The sequence below is a fragment of the Phascolarctos cinereus genome, unplaced genomic scaffold (genome assembly GCF_003287225.1).
Source record: "Phascolarctos cinereus isolate Bilbo 61053 unplaced genomic scaffold, phaCin_HiC Scaffold_3;HRSCAF=262, whole genome shotgun sequence".
NCBI lineage: Eukaryota > Metazoa > Chordata > Mammalia > Diprotodontia > Phascolarctidae > Phascolarctos > Phascolarctos cinereus.
Window position 1 is genome coordinate 191,741,027 of NW_027555736.1, and position 17,500 is coordinate 191,758,526.

The 17,500-nt window shown below is 38.2% G+C and overlaps 1 protein-coding gene across 1 annotated transcript in view; it reads right to left on the bottom strand.

Moving 5' to 3' along the window:
• The window catches only part of NPAS3 (neuronal PAS domain protein 3), a 1,126,677-nt gene that overhangs the window by 338,328 nt on the left and 770,849 nt on the right, over positions 1-17,500 (bottom strand). The window contains 1 exon segment of the mRNA XM_078151394.1: positions 4,972-5,061. Within this exon segment, the coding sequence (XP_078007520.1) occupies positions 4,972-5,061 (90 nt within the window).

Below are 17,500 nucleotides of genomic sequence, written 5' to 3' on the forward strand. Positions count from 1 at the left end.
TTAAGATAATAGGATTTAGAGCTAGAACAAGGGATCTTAGAGATCAGCAACTGTGTAGGGGAAAAGAGCTCTCCCTCTGCCATTTATATTTGTGTGACTCTAGGTAAGTCATTTAATTTCTCTGCACTTCAGTTTCCTCATCTGCAAAATGAAGGCATTGCCTGGATGATTTCTCCAGTTCTAAATTTATGTTTCTGTTACAGCTAGGTGGCGCCATAGTGTAGAGAGTGCTGGGCCTGAAGTCAAGGAGACTAGTTCAAATTTGACCTCAGACACATCCTACCTGTGTGACCCTGAGTAAGTCACTTAACCCTGGTTGCCTCAGTTTCCTCACCTGTAAAATGAGTTTGACAAGGAAATGGCAAACCACTCCAGTATCTTTGCCAAGAAAACCCCAAATGGGGTCACAAAGAGTCAGACATAACCTGAAAACAACTGAACAACAACCACAAAATATTGTGCAGGGGGCACTTCTGCATCTAAAGCTGAGGCTATGCTTTTGTAAAGGACCTTCCTTCTCTAAATCCTGTGATCTAGTCCAAGTTCCCCTCCTCCCCCTCCCCCATTTTACAGATGAGGAGACTGAATCTCAGAGATGTTAAGTGACCTGCCCCACACTTTTTAGCTACTTTTTGGAGTCTGCAGGCCACTTAAAAAAAAAACAACAGGTTTCTCTAGAAATTAAAAAAAAAACTGCAAGGAAAACATCATTGACTTTGCCTGTATCTAGAGTTCTACCTGCTTGCTTTTGAGAATGGTAAAGCATTCTCTACTGGAAGGCCAAATCAGGTCTCCCAAGGAAAACTGTGGAGTTTATGGTGTTGGTGAGATTGCCTTCATTAAATGATGGTGATTCATGTGACCATTCTTATTTTTCAGATAAAAGACAGCACTGATGGAGGCGAATCAGCCCATCTTCACCTAATTCTTAGCCTCCTCTGCAGGGGTAGCTGTGGAATGGCCAGGCTGTCATTGCTTTTGGCAGTGGAGCATTGGGTGGGAATACTGCTTCTTACCACTTGTGAAAGCTTGGGCAAATCACTTATTAAACTAATATGCAGCTTCTTGTGTCTTCTCTCCGGTAGGGCTCCCTGGTTCCCTTTATTCTTTGGGGGAATTTCACAAGATAGATTATTATTCACACTTGCAGTCAAGCTGAATCCACTTGTTTTCCTTTTCTTTCTCTCTTAGTGTGTCCTGCTTCTCCTAGTTGTCTCTAGTTAAGGTGAGTACCTTGGTATTGCTCTGCAATAGCTGTGGATGCCACATCAGGATGAAGTACCTTGGACAAAGAAGTTTGATTCTCATGAACACTAGCTATAGTTGATGTTCGGGGATTTTCCCTTTAGATCAAGCCTCGTGCTGAGTGACTGCCCACAATGACAGAAATTACTCTTGTTTCTAATCTGCAATCTACTTATTAGAAGTTAGTTTAAATATATAGCTATAGCTCTACAGATATGGATATATATGCATATATTTTACATACCTAAAAACACACATTTATATTTCATTTGTGTATATATGTATACATATACATACATACATATATATATGTGTGTATGTGTGTGTGTATATATATCTATACATCTATATATATCTATATGTATAACAATGTCAAAAGGGTAGCAAAGTGGGTTCCAACATCATCAGAGTCAATTTCATTGACATCATCATAGCGGGACCAGCTCTGAGAATACTTTAACCAAAATGACTGTCATGCACATTTCTTAGACATCAGCAGCTGTTGCTCTGGCCCAACAGAGTGTAAGAGAGAAAAACTGATTTGGCAGCCTTTGCAGTAATGTACTCAATGGATCTTTTCCCCATCCTTTCCTAGGCATATGGATTTTAAAAAGCTGTATACCTCTAAACACTTCAGAAAAAAAAAAAACAAGAAACTAAGAAAAGATAAAACTGGTGGTTTAAAATGATAGTTGCAATAACATATAACAACTTGCCAATCTGTCTTATTATTCTACAGAATCTGTGTAGGATCTGTCTTCAAGATCTGAATTTGCCACTTGAACTAATAGCATCATTTACAAAGGAAAGGACTGGGGAAAGGAGATATCTTTCTTGGTCATACCTGCTAATCCTCATTGGTTCCACATCAATGTCAGGAATTCAACAAACTACTGTCTCTTCCTCCTCTAATAATTTTCAAAAAAATATTGATGAGAATGGAATTAAGGAGAGATTGCTTAGACACTTGGGATGATTCCTCAAAAAAGAACAAATGCTTTATGAAGCCTAACTGGGATCTGCTGGAGCACCATTTCCTTTAATTTCATTGATGAACCCCTAAGAGCCCTGAAGTGGTCACTGAAAAAGATATGAAGGGTATTTCTCAATTACTTAGAATTCCAGTTTTTCTCTAAGCTTTTATTTTATTATAGTCAAATAGCTAACATTTACATAGTGCTTTAAGATTAACAAGGTACTTTACATACATTACTTCATTGATCTATCCCCAAATCTTTGTTTAGGATTTCTTCCCCCTAGCCCTGAGCATTAGTATCTGAGACTTAACATATTCATCTAATATTCATATGACCTCAATCTTCTCTTTGATTTTTGTGCCCCAGATACCCTGATGATCATGTAAGTAAAGAAGCCCCAGAAGGTAGTGTAGACCTTTTTGCTGCTTTATATCTCCCTGTTCTGTTCACTCAGTGCTGCCTAATAAAGACTTATGCTCTACTTTTTGTCTTTACCTGTTCATTTGACAGTTTCCAACAAAGATTCTGAAAGTGGCTCAAACCAATGAAGGCAACACAGTACATGCAATCCACCTTTTCCTGGACAGTCATCTACTTTAAGAAACAATATCCAGAAACATGTTTTGTCTAAAGACTAGGATTGCGTATGCAGGAGATGCCAAATACTGTAATGTATCCACATAGCTATTTTATTTAGCAGAAGTTCAACAATTTGACACAGATTTAGGGTAAATATAGACCTGATGACTACAGTTGAAAAGCAGTGGAATAAAATGCTTTTAAGGAGAAACTACCACAGGGTTAAAGCCAAATTTTTCTTGAACAGATGATATTTCAGATGGCCACACTATTCCAGATGCATCAATTTCCTTGAAAATCCAATCCATATATGTGCATATGCTGTGCTGGCAGGAGGACTGACTGAAATGGCCAAAACCCAAGAGCTAATATTCTTTTGGCCAGAATAATGCAATTATTATTTTCCTAGCTATCAGTCTAAGCATACAGAGCCATCTGTTATGCAAAGCAAACATACACATCTCAATTACAGAAAATGCAGTTGCCTTGACAGAATTTGGATTACACCACTAACCAGGGCTGTAAAATTTGTTTTAAGCGACTGTATAATGGATGCCTTTCAGGAGTTCCATAATTAGCATTTACCTGCTTAAGCTAATTATTCATCCTTCTTCTTTACTGGCTTATTAAACTTTGTTGGATATTATGCATAAAACAGATTAATACAAGAGTAATATAATCATAAACACCCCAGTTCTGGAGCTTGACAGGGTTAGCAAGATAGTGGTGCACCAGTTTCAAAATCAGAGAGCCTTGATACTGAGTCCCAAACAGATTAGGGCAAGGATTAAAGCCTATTACAAAACTAGGGGCTTTAATGAGATACAAGAATACTAATATTGAGTTAACAATAGCTCAGTTTCTATTTCTATGGTTTGGCTTGCTAAATCCTGAAGAAAATGCCATTGCTTGTACATGCTACAGGCAGGAGTTAAAAAGACTCATCCTGATGCTTACCAGATCACAAACTTCCCTCCTCCTACCTCACCTCCCACTCAAATATCAAATATCCTTCTTCATTATTTTGGTATGTCTTTCTTGATTTATCTATTACACAGCAAATTCCCTGGCAGCCAAGAGATTCCAACCGCGCTGGTAACCTCCTTAAAAATGATGCCAACTTTCAGGAGCAATGAGTCCAGGGTGGGCCACTATTTAAGAAGAGAGAGACAAATCATATCTCCCTCTCCATCTCCATGGGGCAAAGGGGTTAGAAGTAGATGATCCAACTTGCCATATCATTACACAAACCTGCACATGTTTGCGCATACACACACCCTCTTCCCCTTTGGACATGACTCCACAATGCCAAGCATCAAAATGAAAAGGGCCAAATTCAGCCAATCACCCTGACACTTCCAAATATCTAGATGTTGGGTATTGCAATAGACAAAACATCCAGATAATTAGCTTAATTTTTCACTTTTTGTCAGGACATTTTGGCATTCTGTTGACACAGCCTGTGCTCCTCACTTAAATCATACCAAATTTCAGCTTTTTCATGATAAAAGATGAAGAAGAGGCAATGTACAGGGACTCCCCCTCCCACTGCTGCCCTGCCCCTACTATTTCCTTTTCTTTTAACCTCTGACAAACATGTGTTAGTAATTAAACGGCAAAAACAAAATAAATAACTATCTTATTTTATCAAATTGTCTTTCAGCATTAAGGAACATTTGCAAAGGCAGCAAAATATGTCCTTGCTGAAACCCTCCCCACAACACATTTTAATGGTCTCTTTCAGCATTTCTTGACTCCAAATGACTCTCTGTCATTGTGTCAGCTCCCAGGATAATGCAGGGTACTCCATAAACATCCAGTAATAGGACACCAGGGAAGCACTATTAGTGTGTCCCTCTCCTACTGGGCACAGAGGTTTCAAAGTTCAAAACAACTGAGGGAAGAAATTCCATTTGTTCTCAATAAATTAATAATGATTCTTTGGGGTGGCGGGGATGTGGGGGAAAGTTTTCCAGCCCAAGTTTATTTCAGAACAGTCAGTACTGACACCCTGGCTTCTCAATGAGCACGCAAGAAGAGTTGGGAGATGCCATTAAATAATACATTTGATAATTCATGCAAAGCAGAATATTCCTTGAAGAATGAAAAAAGCCTAAGAGTGATGCCATTCACACAATCACCTTTCAGAATCTATTTTTGTTTTACTTACTTGGGAAAGGCCTAGGTAGATGGAGACAGTTTCTGAAATGTACAAAAATTTTCCTTCTTGATTTAGTGCAAATACGAATCCATCCAGGGACTGCAGAAGAAGAAGAAAGAAAGAAAGACAGGTATAAATTGACTGATATTTAGCAAAGGGTCATATTGGTTGCAGACTAAGACAAAAGCATGACAGGCTGATTTCAGAGCATTGCTTTCTTTGCTCCGTAACTGTTCCTGTCTGGTATCCCCTCACATCTTTTTGGCATTGCATGGAATGCGAAGAAATAAAGTGCCTGAATTTACTGTAAAAATTCTTCTATGGGGGGGTGGGCTGGGAGGGGCTCCTTACATCTCAGCCATGCCGATCATGAGATATTTCACAATGTATAAAAATGAGAAATTCCAGATGCTATGAAATACTTCCCTTGGATTTTGGGATTTCATTGTTATTCAGATGAAGATAGGCAAACTCTCTCTTAACCAACTTTAAGACGAATAGAAACCTTCATAAGGGAAGTCTTGAGTAAGAAGAGAAAAAGAAAATAACCAAATAATGGATGATTATATGTAGAGAAAGTTAAATGTCCACTTGAGCCACTTTGCATGTCATTAATTTGTTAATTAATAGAAAATTACATGCCATTTCCTACAAGTTTCTATGGTGCAATAACTAACAAACCAAGTCATCAGATTAAGGATCAATATGTCGATGGGTGGCTCCATTACAATCTTACCAGCTTTACTCTTTACATGTAAAACTCTACATTAAGGTTGAAATCCAGTTTTCATTATCACTCCTTAAGTGAGGATGGGGATGGGAATGGGAATGGGAGTAGGGGTGGGAGTGGGAGTGGGGGGAAGGGCGAGACACTACACATTAATCCGTAAGTCCTGAAACCTCACTGCAGTTTCCAAATGAAGGGCTGCATTTTCAATTTGATGAATGGTATAAATCACTGTGGACTCAGATGGGAATATACCACTAAAATTGAGAATAAACTTGCTTTAAATTCTTGCACTGCAAGTAGGGGGTGTTTTATGCTCTGAATCACTTCTGCACCCCTCATTTTGTGTTATTTCCCTAACAAAGTGCCACAGAGGTGAACACACTCTACTTTGCCACAGGAAAACAATAATCATGAAGTTATAAAGATTGGTAATACTATTAGAGGTTGTGAATCTGAAAATATTTGGAATACCACATTGGCCGGGAGACACATGGAAACCCAAATCTAGTGAGATCAAAAGGATTTTATTTTTTTAGTAAGGGGAAAATGACAGAAGTATATGCAAAATCAGAAAGAAATATACTCTTCCCCAAATCCCTGTCATAATTTTAGCCTCTTTAAAATATTGAATGGTATTTTCTGAGCAGTTTTATTGTTTTGCTTCCTCTGCTTCCTGATTAATTTCTGCCCCTGGTGCTGGTCCCCACCTCTGGTTTACTAGTTGGGAGAAACAGTTCCAAGTCTGCATTTGGGGGTTGAGGAGTACAAAAGAATAAGCCCCATGAAGACCAATTACTTGGCAAAGAGGGCCCACTTAAAAACAAAGACTCCCTAATTTATATTTATAAAGTCTGTGAAATACAAATCTACCTAGAGTTTCCTTGTTACAACATCTTTACCCTTAAAACAGCTTATAACTTCTTAGGGAAAAAATCATTCTTTTCAAATGATTAGCATATGTGTGGTAGACTGGAAATCATGCTGATTGGAAGCAGAAGACCTGGGTTCGAAATCTACCTCGACTGATGACTATGTGTATGACTTTGAACAGGTTGCTTAATTTCACTAGGCTTCAGTTTCCTCTACTGCAAAATGAGGGTGTTAGACTTGAATGCTTTTGAGGTACCTTTCAACTCTGCATCTATGATACTATGATTCTATATATCAAAACAAAAATCAGTAATGGGAGCTAAATCCAGGACATGATAATGAGATAATCCACATGTACTCATACTCTCAAGGTCCAAGTGAAGAAGGTTTGGCTTTCTTGCATTAAAAAAGATCTGCTGTAGGAGTCTTGGGTGCCAGAGTCAGGAAAAGTAATATCAGGAAGCAAAACCTCAGAACCTATTAAAAGGAAGCCTTTTGAATACTGGGCAGCTTTGTTTTAACAGCAAACAAACAAACCACAACAATAACAACAAAGCAGGCTTAGACAGGCTTAGAAATCTGGGGAGATTTCAGTGAAGCTGTGTCCACATTGCACAAAAATATTCCATCATCTAAAGTCCACAAGTTTGGTGAAAACATGGGTCACAGATTGTTCCGATATTGCATAGACTACTTGACTAGATTTTTCCCATTTTTAAATGAAAAAAATTTTTTTTATTGTCATTGTTGTTCGGTCATTTTCCAGTTGTGTCTGACTCTTTGTAACCCCTTTTTGGGCTTTTCTTGGCAGAAATACTGGAGTGGTTTGCCATTTCCTTCTCCAACATTTTACAGATGAGGAAACTGAGGCAAACAGAGTTAAGTGACTTCTCCAGGGTCACAGAGATGGCATTTTACTGACAAGCTGCATCTTGAATTTTTATATCTCAGGTTTGAGTACCTTTGAAGTAATAATGATAATGATAATAACCACAATCATTAAATTATGTCTCTATTTCTAATAATAAGTTCATATAAAATTTTAAGAGTTACAAAACACTTTACAAAAACTTCTCACATTTGATCCTGTCAACAACCCTGGGAGGTCAGTACTATTATAATCTCCATTTTACAGATGAGGAAACTGATGCAAATAGAGGTTAAGCAACTTGCCCAGGGTCACACAGTTAATAAGTGTCTGAGGCAAGATCCAAAATTGTGTCTTCCTGACTCCAGGCCCAGTGCTCCAATCACTGCACTACTTAGCTTAATAGCTCTAGAGGAAGAGTTGATGGGCTCACGAATTTAGAGGAAGAAGTAACCTTAAGAATCTAGTCTGACCTCTTCATTTTATAGATGAATCAAAGCCCAGAGAGGCTAAGTGATTTGCCCCAAATTATACAGGCAGTAAGTGGCAGAGTTAGCATTTGAACTCAGTCCCTCTGACTTCAGATGCTGTTTCCACTAAGCCATGCTGCTCACACTATCATGTTTTTTCTCTATTATGGAAATAAACATGCCTATAATTACCATCACCCCCAACCCCACCCCTATGCCAGGTTTTTTTGGGGGAGGGGCATAATATGTTAGGTAGGTCCTAGGAGAAGTTTCAGAATGCCTTCAAAGCTGGTTGGAATTTGGATGTCTGTGATCTCAAGAGGGTAGGTGGGGGGAGAAAATATTTCCATCAGTTAGACTCAGGAACCAAATGTGATTAATCTGAACGTTCTGTGACATTAATTTTTTTTTTTTTTGATTTGGGAAAGCCATTATGTACTGTGCTGTTTCAATCACTGCAGGCTACTTTTTAATTTTTTTTAAACTGCCCACTGTTTTCAACAGGCGCCAATTAAGATTCTGGGGTCAAAGGGTTAATTACATCTTCTTACCCACTATGTAGAATTTTCTGATTATTAACCAAGGTTGGATTAAGATGAAAAAGAACCAACACAAATGTTAACGCTAGTCCCTCCTCCAGAAGATTTATTATAATACCATGCTGAAATCTATATGCTTTCCTCAAAGCAGTTAGAGAACAAAAAATCTTAGCAGAAACGGTAAAACAGACTTTTAAAGGCATACAGTAGCTGATTTAGCAAAACAGTTTTCTTCTTATTAAAAAACAGTCCTAAGCTATTCAGAGAGGGCTGCTAGATGTCCTTTGTCCCATCCCAGTTAAGAGTGTGTGGTGTCCACACTGCAAATGAGGTTGAGATGTAGACATCATAGCCTCTGGGTAATAACGCCAGTAATTATAATTTTATCCCCTGACATTAGTGCAATATACAAAATGTAAGGTAACAGTTCTTAACCTCCCCTCTCTGTTCTGCCCCGCCCCACCCCCAACAGCTGAGTTCTCTAACTATATCTGTCAGACAAGGGGTTATTTCCCAAAGTCTATGAGACTTATTGCACCATTATGATTAAAGGTGTGCCGATGTTCAACGCGTTGCTTAATGCATTGTGCTAAATGGTTTATATTTGTCAGAGTTTTGACTCAGGTATTTTTGTATATTCCTTACAGTCATATTTCACACAGTGAAATTTTACTCTGGTGCCTGTAAAGGAGGAAGGACCCCCATCTATTGAACTACCCCTGAAATCCCCTAATTCTTTCTAGTGTATTCCAATGCAGGGGGAAAAAAATCCTGTTACTGTGACCTAACACCAGTTAGAGTGAAGAATTACCAGTAGGCTAGGTTATTTTAATGACAGATTATTTTAAACTAAGCCTTCACCATCTGTTCCACCCCCTAATTATGAATGCAAAAAGAACATATTTCACAATTACATCAGTAAAAAGTAAGATATACGTGATTTAAATGCATGCATGTGTTCTTTGTCCAATGCACCATGCATCTGTGATGTTCTTCTTATAATTTAGCCTCATAGTTGTCAGGGATTTGGGGGAGTGGGGGGAGGAAATGCCCATCCATGATAAAGTAGATTCACTGATATACTCAACTTTTTCCCTGGCAAACACATCTTCTTAATTAGAGTTTTTCACTGTTATGACATAATGATATTATGACAAGAACTGAGCATTAATTTGAGGATGGTGTCTATCATCCAGCAGATATGCAGTATTAGATAACTGTTACAGCAGTTTTTGCTATCATTAAGGCAAGGCAGTATGGCGTAGTGGATAGAGGTCCAGCCTTGGAGCCAGGAAGCCATGGGTTCAACTCCTGCCTTGGGGACATACTATAGCTGTGAGGCCATGGGCATATTACTTAACCTTTTAATGTTTCTAAGGGTAGAAACTACAGAGGAGATGTCTATCGGTATCAATAGAGGTAATTTACATACTGGGAGTTCTTTCTCCCAAGCTGATGAAATTAGAAGTCCAAAACAACAAAAATAGGGGTATGATCCAAAAAGGGCAGCTAGGTGGAGCAGTGGATAGAACGTCATGTCTATAGTCAGAAAGGTCTTCATGAGTTCAAATTTGGCCCTAAATGCTTATCAGCTGTGTTCCCCTGGATAAGTCACTTAACCCTGTTCACCTCAGTTTCCTCATCTATAAAATGAGCTAGAGAAGGAAATGGCCAATCACGCCAGTATCTTTGCCTAGAAAACCCCAAATGGGGTCACAAAGAGTTGGACATGACTGAATATGACTGAACAACATGATACAAAAAATCTTTCTAGCCACCTGAGCAAAAGATTCCCAGCAGAAATATATCACAATTCTACCAGACAGCGCTCTTGGGTTTTCTTAAAAAAAAAAAAAAAGAAAGAAAGAAAGAAAGAAGGGCTTGGGAATGAGGGAAGGGAATAAGCATTCATTAAGTATTTACTATGTGAAAATAGCTTTACAATTATTATTTCATTTGATCATGCCTTAATCACCAAATACCACAACATTATATGGTACATTATATGGTACCTTAGTATGCTCTACCCACTTTGCCACCTAGCTGCCTTTAACCCAAGCCTGACAAACACAAAACATCACTGGTCTATGTGGCAAAGATAATGCAAAGGTATTCATTTCATGACATTGTTTCAACGACAGATAAAAGAGGTGGGGCTAGAGAGAGAAGTTCCAAGGGTTTCATGAGGACAAACTACAGCAATCTTTTGCGAGACCCCATTGAGTTACCATGCATATCCCATTGTAGCTTTTAGGAGGTGATGGTAGGCCACTAATACAAGTCTGTACTCCTGGCAACTTCAAGGAGATATTGGCCTTCACAAGGAGCTAGGAACTGGACCCCAAATGGGTCAGTTTGGAGTTGGGGTTCCCAAATTACGTTTCTAATGTCTGGGCTTTAACAATCAAATAATGTGCAAGAATGAAAGCTACATTTATGGAAATAAGAATCCAAAAAGAGTGCATTTTTCTCAAAGTAGGTAAGAGCTGACATCAAAAAGGTTTGGACTTTTATTTAACTCTTAGGAGTCTCTAAAAGCATTCCGTTTCCCATGTCACTTTCCTTCCCTGCCTGGTGAGCCAAGTATACAAAGGATGGTAATTTCATATCTTAATGCGCAAACAGCTACCTAAAAATATTGACTAAGTTTGGGGTTCTATGGAGCAAACCCTGCCTAATCACATAACCAGACTGCTGTAACTTGGATTCACAGATCCTACTTTTCCATTAATAAAGAATGACTACTCTTATCAGGAACCTAAAGTAGAGAACTATAACAATCTCAAGCCATCTTTCACTGTTTCAAAACAAACAAAAAACAATGGAATGCCAATTTACTTATAGCAAAAGCAGGAGGGAAGAGATAGGCAGGAATGCATTCTATTCTTGAATAAGGTGCTTGAATGGTAGGGAAGATGGTAAAATGGTGAAATGTGAAAATAGCTAAAAACCACACCAAACTAAGATGCCTACTTTCTAAGCAAGTGAATCTGGGTGTGCTTTTTATTCATTAAAATTCTGTGTTGCAGGAGTGTGTACCAAAGTGTTGACTTTTCTTCTCTGGGATGCTAGTTCAAAAAAGTCTTGAGTGATGTGTATTTTCTTGTTTTAGCATCAGACTAAATGGACAACAGATTCCACTATAAAGACACTTTATGCCATGTGGCTTAATTATACATTTCTTTGCTCAACCAGGATTGCTGTATAGTTTCTCCCATTTGGGCATATATGATCAAGGGCATACAAACTAATACTGCTTCAGGTAGTGAATATTCTCACTTTGCTTGGCATGAGATAGAGGAACAAAAAAATACAGCTGACAAGGCCACAGGTTAATACGTAGACATGTATCATCATCAATGGCCAACTGGGCACTTGCAAATGGATGTCCGATTCTTTGTGACTCCATCTGGGGTTTTCTTGGAAGCGATACTAGAGTGGCTTGCCATTTCCTTCTCTAGCTCATTTTACAAATGAGGAAACTAAGGCAAACAGGGTTAAGTGAATTTCCCAGGTCACACAGCTAGTAAGTGCCTGAGGACAGATTTAAACCCAGGTCTTCCTGACTCTAGACCTGGTACTCTATCCACTGCACCATCTAGCAGCCCTGAGGCCCTATTGGCACATCAAACTCAAAATATCCAAAATAGAACTCATTATCTTCAGCCCTTTTACATCCCTAAAACCTTCCTTCATCCTATATCTCCCATTGTTATTGAGGTCACCATCATCCTTCTCATCACTAAGGTCTGCAGCACTGGAGTCATTTTCTACATGTCTATCAGTACCTCCACTCTCCCTATAGCTCTCACTTCCAATTAAATGTCAGGCTTTACAGATTCCACAATATCTCTTACATCGGCCTTCTTTTCTTCACATATATAGTCACCACCCAAGTTCAGGTGTTCAACTACTTCTACTCAACAAGCTGTGAAACCTCAAAGTTATTCTCCCTGCTTCCAGTCTCTCCTTTCTCCTATCCATCCTCTACATAGCTGAAAAATCTTATTTCCTAAAGCAAAAGTCTGACCATATCACTCCTCTGCTCAAGACGTAAACTATTGCGTCATTTAAAGCCCTTCAGAATTGGGCTCCAATAGGCCTTTGCAAACATATTGTACATTTTCTCCTTTATACACTTTACATTCCAGGCAAACTGGTTTACTTAGTGTTCCTTGTACAAAATATTCCATCTCCCCTCTCCATCCATGCCTTTGTAAGAGCTGTTCCCCAGGGGAGAAATGTACTCCTTCATTCCTTCTGTCTTGTAAAGTATTTAGCTTCCTTCAGCACCTAGCTTGAGTGCTACCACCTACATGAGGTCTATTTATGAGGGTACTCCCCCTCCCCAAGGAAATTACTATTTACTTTCCACATATTTTGCATGTACTTATCCATGTCCATATCCATGAACATATCCATGTCCCTATTTTCTCCTCCAAGTAGAATATAAGCTCTTTGAAGGCAAGGACTTTTAAAATTTTTGTCTTGGATCCCTAATATCTAGCATGGTGCCTAGCATATAGTAAAAATGTTCATTGAATTGATTTGTTCTGTTTATCCTATATGCTCTTATCCTCAGTCTCCTGAGCTCTGAGTTCTCTATTAAGTGAACAAACTTAAAGATGGCAACTCTATATTTTTAGTATGTGTGATTCTCAGCCATGTATTCTGGCCAGCTCTCACTGTCATTTAAGCTATTTCCAGGGAACAAAAACATACTACCCAAAGAAGAAAATAATAAAAGGATCCATATTAGCCTATTTGGATAAAGATTGCCTCTAAGCTATAAATGCCTTTAGAGAAGGAGTTATTTTTGGTATGTGCTACAAAATGCTTTCTATAGTACCCACTGTCCTCAAATTTTGACATTGTAACTCCTGTTGTAAGAAAAAAATTGAAATTAAATGAAATGTTTGGAATTTACAAAATCACAAAAAAAGGAATTAATAATTAATTTTGACAAAACTTAAAGGCTTGAAGTTAAGAAATCTTAAGGCTAGGATGAAATAGATGTCAGATGGTTGTACCTGCCTGTGAAATAGAATACAATAGTTCCATTCAATTTTGTTCATCTATCCGCATGACAGGGAAAGGATCTAAACTAGCCTATTTGTATATTCAGTCTAGGAAAGTTAGAGAGAACTTAGCTCCAGGGAAGATACAGGAGTTTACAAGTATGAAAATATGTTTAGGTCTTGTTGGGTGATACTATGGTAGCAGAAGATGGAGGGTGAATTCTAGAATTCTGGACAAAATGGTAAAGGAGGACCATGGCTCCCTTCAGGCATAACATTGTTGCTGGATGGCTAGGCCAACCATACCACATGTTCAGCTATCACCCTGACCTCTCATCTTTGCCTAGTGATTCCAATTTAATCAATTTGGGAATTCTTTTTTATCTAAGAAAATGGTTACAATGATGTAATGGAAATCAGTAGAGAAATATGATTTGCTTTGCAGAAATTCACTTTTATTGTGAATTTAGTGGCCAATATATATTACATAATGTGAAGTATATCTGTATTCATTGATAATGGCAGAAGTGATGCTGAGAAATAGGACAAATGAACTACGATGAAGTACATTAATGTTTACAGGAGAGAGGGTAATTCATTCTATCTATCTATCTATCTATCTATCTATCTGTCAATTTCTGAGGCTGCATCTTCCTATCTTGGGCAGTGAGGTGATACAGTGGATAAAGTGCCCACCCTGGAGTCAGGAAGACTAACTTCACATCTGGTAGATTGGGTTTTGACACTAGCTGTGTGACCCTGAATAAGTCACTTAACCCTGCTTGCTTCAGTTTCCTCATCTGTAAACATGAGCTAGAGAAGGAAGTGGCAAAACACTCCAGTATCTTTGCCAAGAAAAACCCAACTGGGGTCACCAAGAGCTGGACAAGAGTAAACAACAACTTCTTATTTTACCCAGTCTGGAAGTGCAGTGGCCACTCATGGACCTGATCCCAAACTGGAAGTCTTAATTTGCTCTATTTTTCCCACCTAGGTCAGTTCACCCTTTTTTAGGTAGCTTGGTGGCTGCCTATATCTGGGGGTTATTGGTGCTGAACTTAGTGGAGACACCTAATCAGCTTTAGCCTGACTGCAGCTCACAACTCCCAGACTCAAGCTGTCCACCATACTCATCCTCTCCAGCAACAGGAAACTACAGGCATGTTCCACCTAGAATAACTTTAAAGGCATGCCTTTTCCAAGAAAATAAAAATAAAAACAAAACCAAAAGTTTTGCTCATCTATTCCTATAGATAAAGAGTTTGTAGAATAAAAAGTAACAAAGATTAAAGAACCCTGTAATAAATTTAGCATATTAAAAGACCATTTAGAGAACTGAGATATTTATCTGATGCATTCATATGAGTTTACATTCTAAAAACTATTAGTATATCTAGGGGGAAATGTTTTTTTAAAAATCTGTGGACAGAAGAAACTGATTGTTACAAATGTGGTTTAGAAATTCTAGCTCAGGGTAATGACTGGGCCAAGAAATCTCTCAATTTTCATTTAAATAAATGACTATGACTCTGTTCTTTATTTCCTGTATTATCTAGAATTCCCCTAATTAATAACTATTTTTTCCTGAATCCATATAAGTAATATGGACCTATAATAGAAAATAACATTTAATTTCAGAAATCAACAAAGCCAGGGATTGGTTTTTTGAATTTCTCTCCCAAGTAATTGCTCCGTTCTTTTGCAGTCTACATTTGTAATATTGATATCTCTATATTGGTTTTCGGTGTATTCCAAGTGCTTTGAGGCTGCCTTGCTTCACTGCCTTAGCTTCAGAGCTGATTCCATACAAAGCAGGGATACACATTTCTATGAAAATCAATTATTCTGATGGAATCTGAGGACTGGTCCTGAATGATTTCAGAATAAACAACTCAGTTTACCACCAGAGAATACTGCTGCTCTGATGACCTTCTACTTTTATTTCTTGACCAGATGAGGGGACCAGGTAAGAAGATACTATATAGATAAGCTGTCAACAGAACTCTATTCTCATTCTAGGATCTGAAGCAATATTAGCTATGACTTTCTCTCAACCTCATTCTTCTCCCCACTCCCTCCATGATTAATTACTGAATACTTGTGATAAAGAAGACTAAATTCTGTGGTCTGATAACATATCAACTTTTTTTTTTGGTCTAGACCAAAGGTTTCATTGGTAGAGGGAATGAAACTTCCTTTACCAATAATAGATTGGTACCCACTGGGTAATTTCTAGCCTTAGAGAGTTGCCTGGGGGTACTGAGAGGCTAAATCCCATAGCCAAGATGTGTCAGAGGCAAGAGTTGAACCCAAGTCAATTTTCTATCCTCCACTGTGCCAGGTTTACCACACAGCCCATTGGCATTAACCCAAACATTGCGCTCTAATACTGTGAGACAACTTCATTTAAGAAATAGATGGTAAATGACAACCCATCCTATGAAATTTTTTTTAACTATGAAAGAGATAAACACAACAATGGATAAAGTATATGCTAAATAAATTCTTGAGTTTAAAGAACTAACCAGTGGCCTTGCATCTTATTGGCCCTGATTCATATTGGCATGGGCCTTGGTCTACTTTAGCTTAGAGAAAGCATCTCCAATTGCAAGTTTTATAGAAGGGAAGCCATGAGCAGAGGGAGAACTAGGTGTTGATAATCTCTACTCCCTAGCTAAGGTTTTTTTTCCTGTGTTTTTTAAAAGTAACTCTATTAAGGGAAACTTCCCTAGCTCACCTACTGCTACTGCAGTTGTAATAACTCCTGCTGGGTAGTTCAGCCATCTTCCATTGCCATTACCAGGTTGGAAATGACCATTTTAAGTCTTAGCTTTACAGCATAGAAAGATACTGTAAACAAAATCTAAGTAAGATTGAAGAGATGCCATAGGACATAAAACACCATTAAAGTAGGGAATGCAAGGGATAATAGGAGTGCAAAGAAACACTAAAATCATTTCATTGAATGTAAAATTAGAACTTCTCAGGGTGGTCTGAAGTAGGTAAAGAACTTAGGTAAACTCCTAAAGTAAAAGGCTTTGCTGCTGTCACATCTTGCTGGGCAACTAAATCATACGGCAATATAATGTCAGTTTCCAGTATTTGGGGGTTCAGTTTTTAAAAATTTTACTACTGATTCTTTCTTCCCTCATTCCCTTCCTCTTTTCCTCTGATCCCCTCTCTCTCCCTCTGTACCTTCATTCCTTTTCTCCATTTCCTTTCTTTCTTTATTCCTTTCTCTCTCCCTCCTTTCCTTCCTTCCTTCCTCCATTTCTCTATCTTTGTTTCTTTCTTCCTCCCTCCCTCCTTCATTTCTTTTACTATCTTCCTTCCTTCATTCTCTCCTTCCAATTATTTTTTTAAAATTTATTTATTTTTAGTTTTCAACTTTCACTTCCATAAGATATTGAGTTCCAAATTTTCTCCCCATCCTTCCCCTCCCCCCACCCAAAGATGGCATGCAACTTGATATAGGCTCTACATATACTTTCATATTAAACCTATTTTCACATTAGTCATGTTGTAAAGAAGAATGAGAAGCAATGAGAGAAACGACGAGAAAAAAAGAAACAAAAAAAAGAGAGAGAGAACAAATACTATGCTTCAATTTGCATTCAGACTCCATAGTTCTTTTTCTGGATATGGATAGCATTTTCCATCATGAGTCTGTTGGAGTTGTCTTAGATTCTTGCATTGCTAAGAAGAGATAAATCTATCAAAGTTAGTCATTGGATGTTAATTCTTAAGCAGCTGGTCACTATGGCACCTTGAAATTTCATCATGATACCTAGTGCAACCAGCTATAATTATATGATTGCAAAATGTAACCCTGGAGTTGAATCTTCCATATTAAACTACATGCATTGAATTCCTTGCTGAACATCTGGCATCATATCTTTCCAGAGCACATTGGGTCTGGCTTCTGATGTAAGCAGGACAGGAAAAGAGAAAACTGTCCATCAGTCAGTCATTAGTTGCCAGCAGGCTGCTCCACTATCCTTCCTCCCTCTGCTGCTGTCTTATACTAAGTACAGAGTGAAATA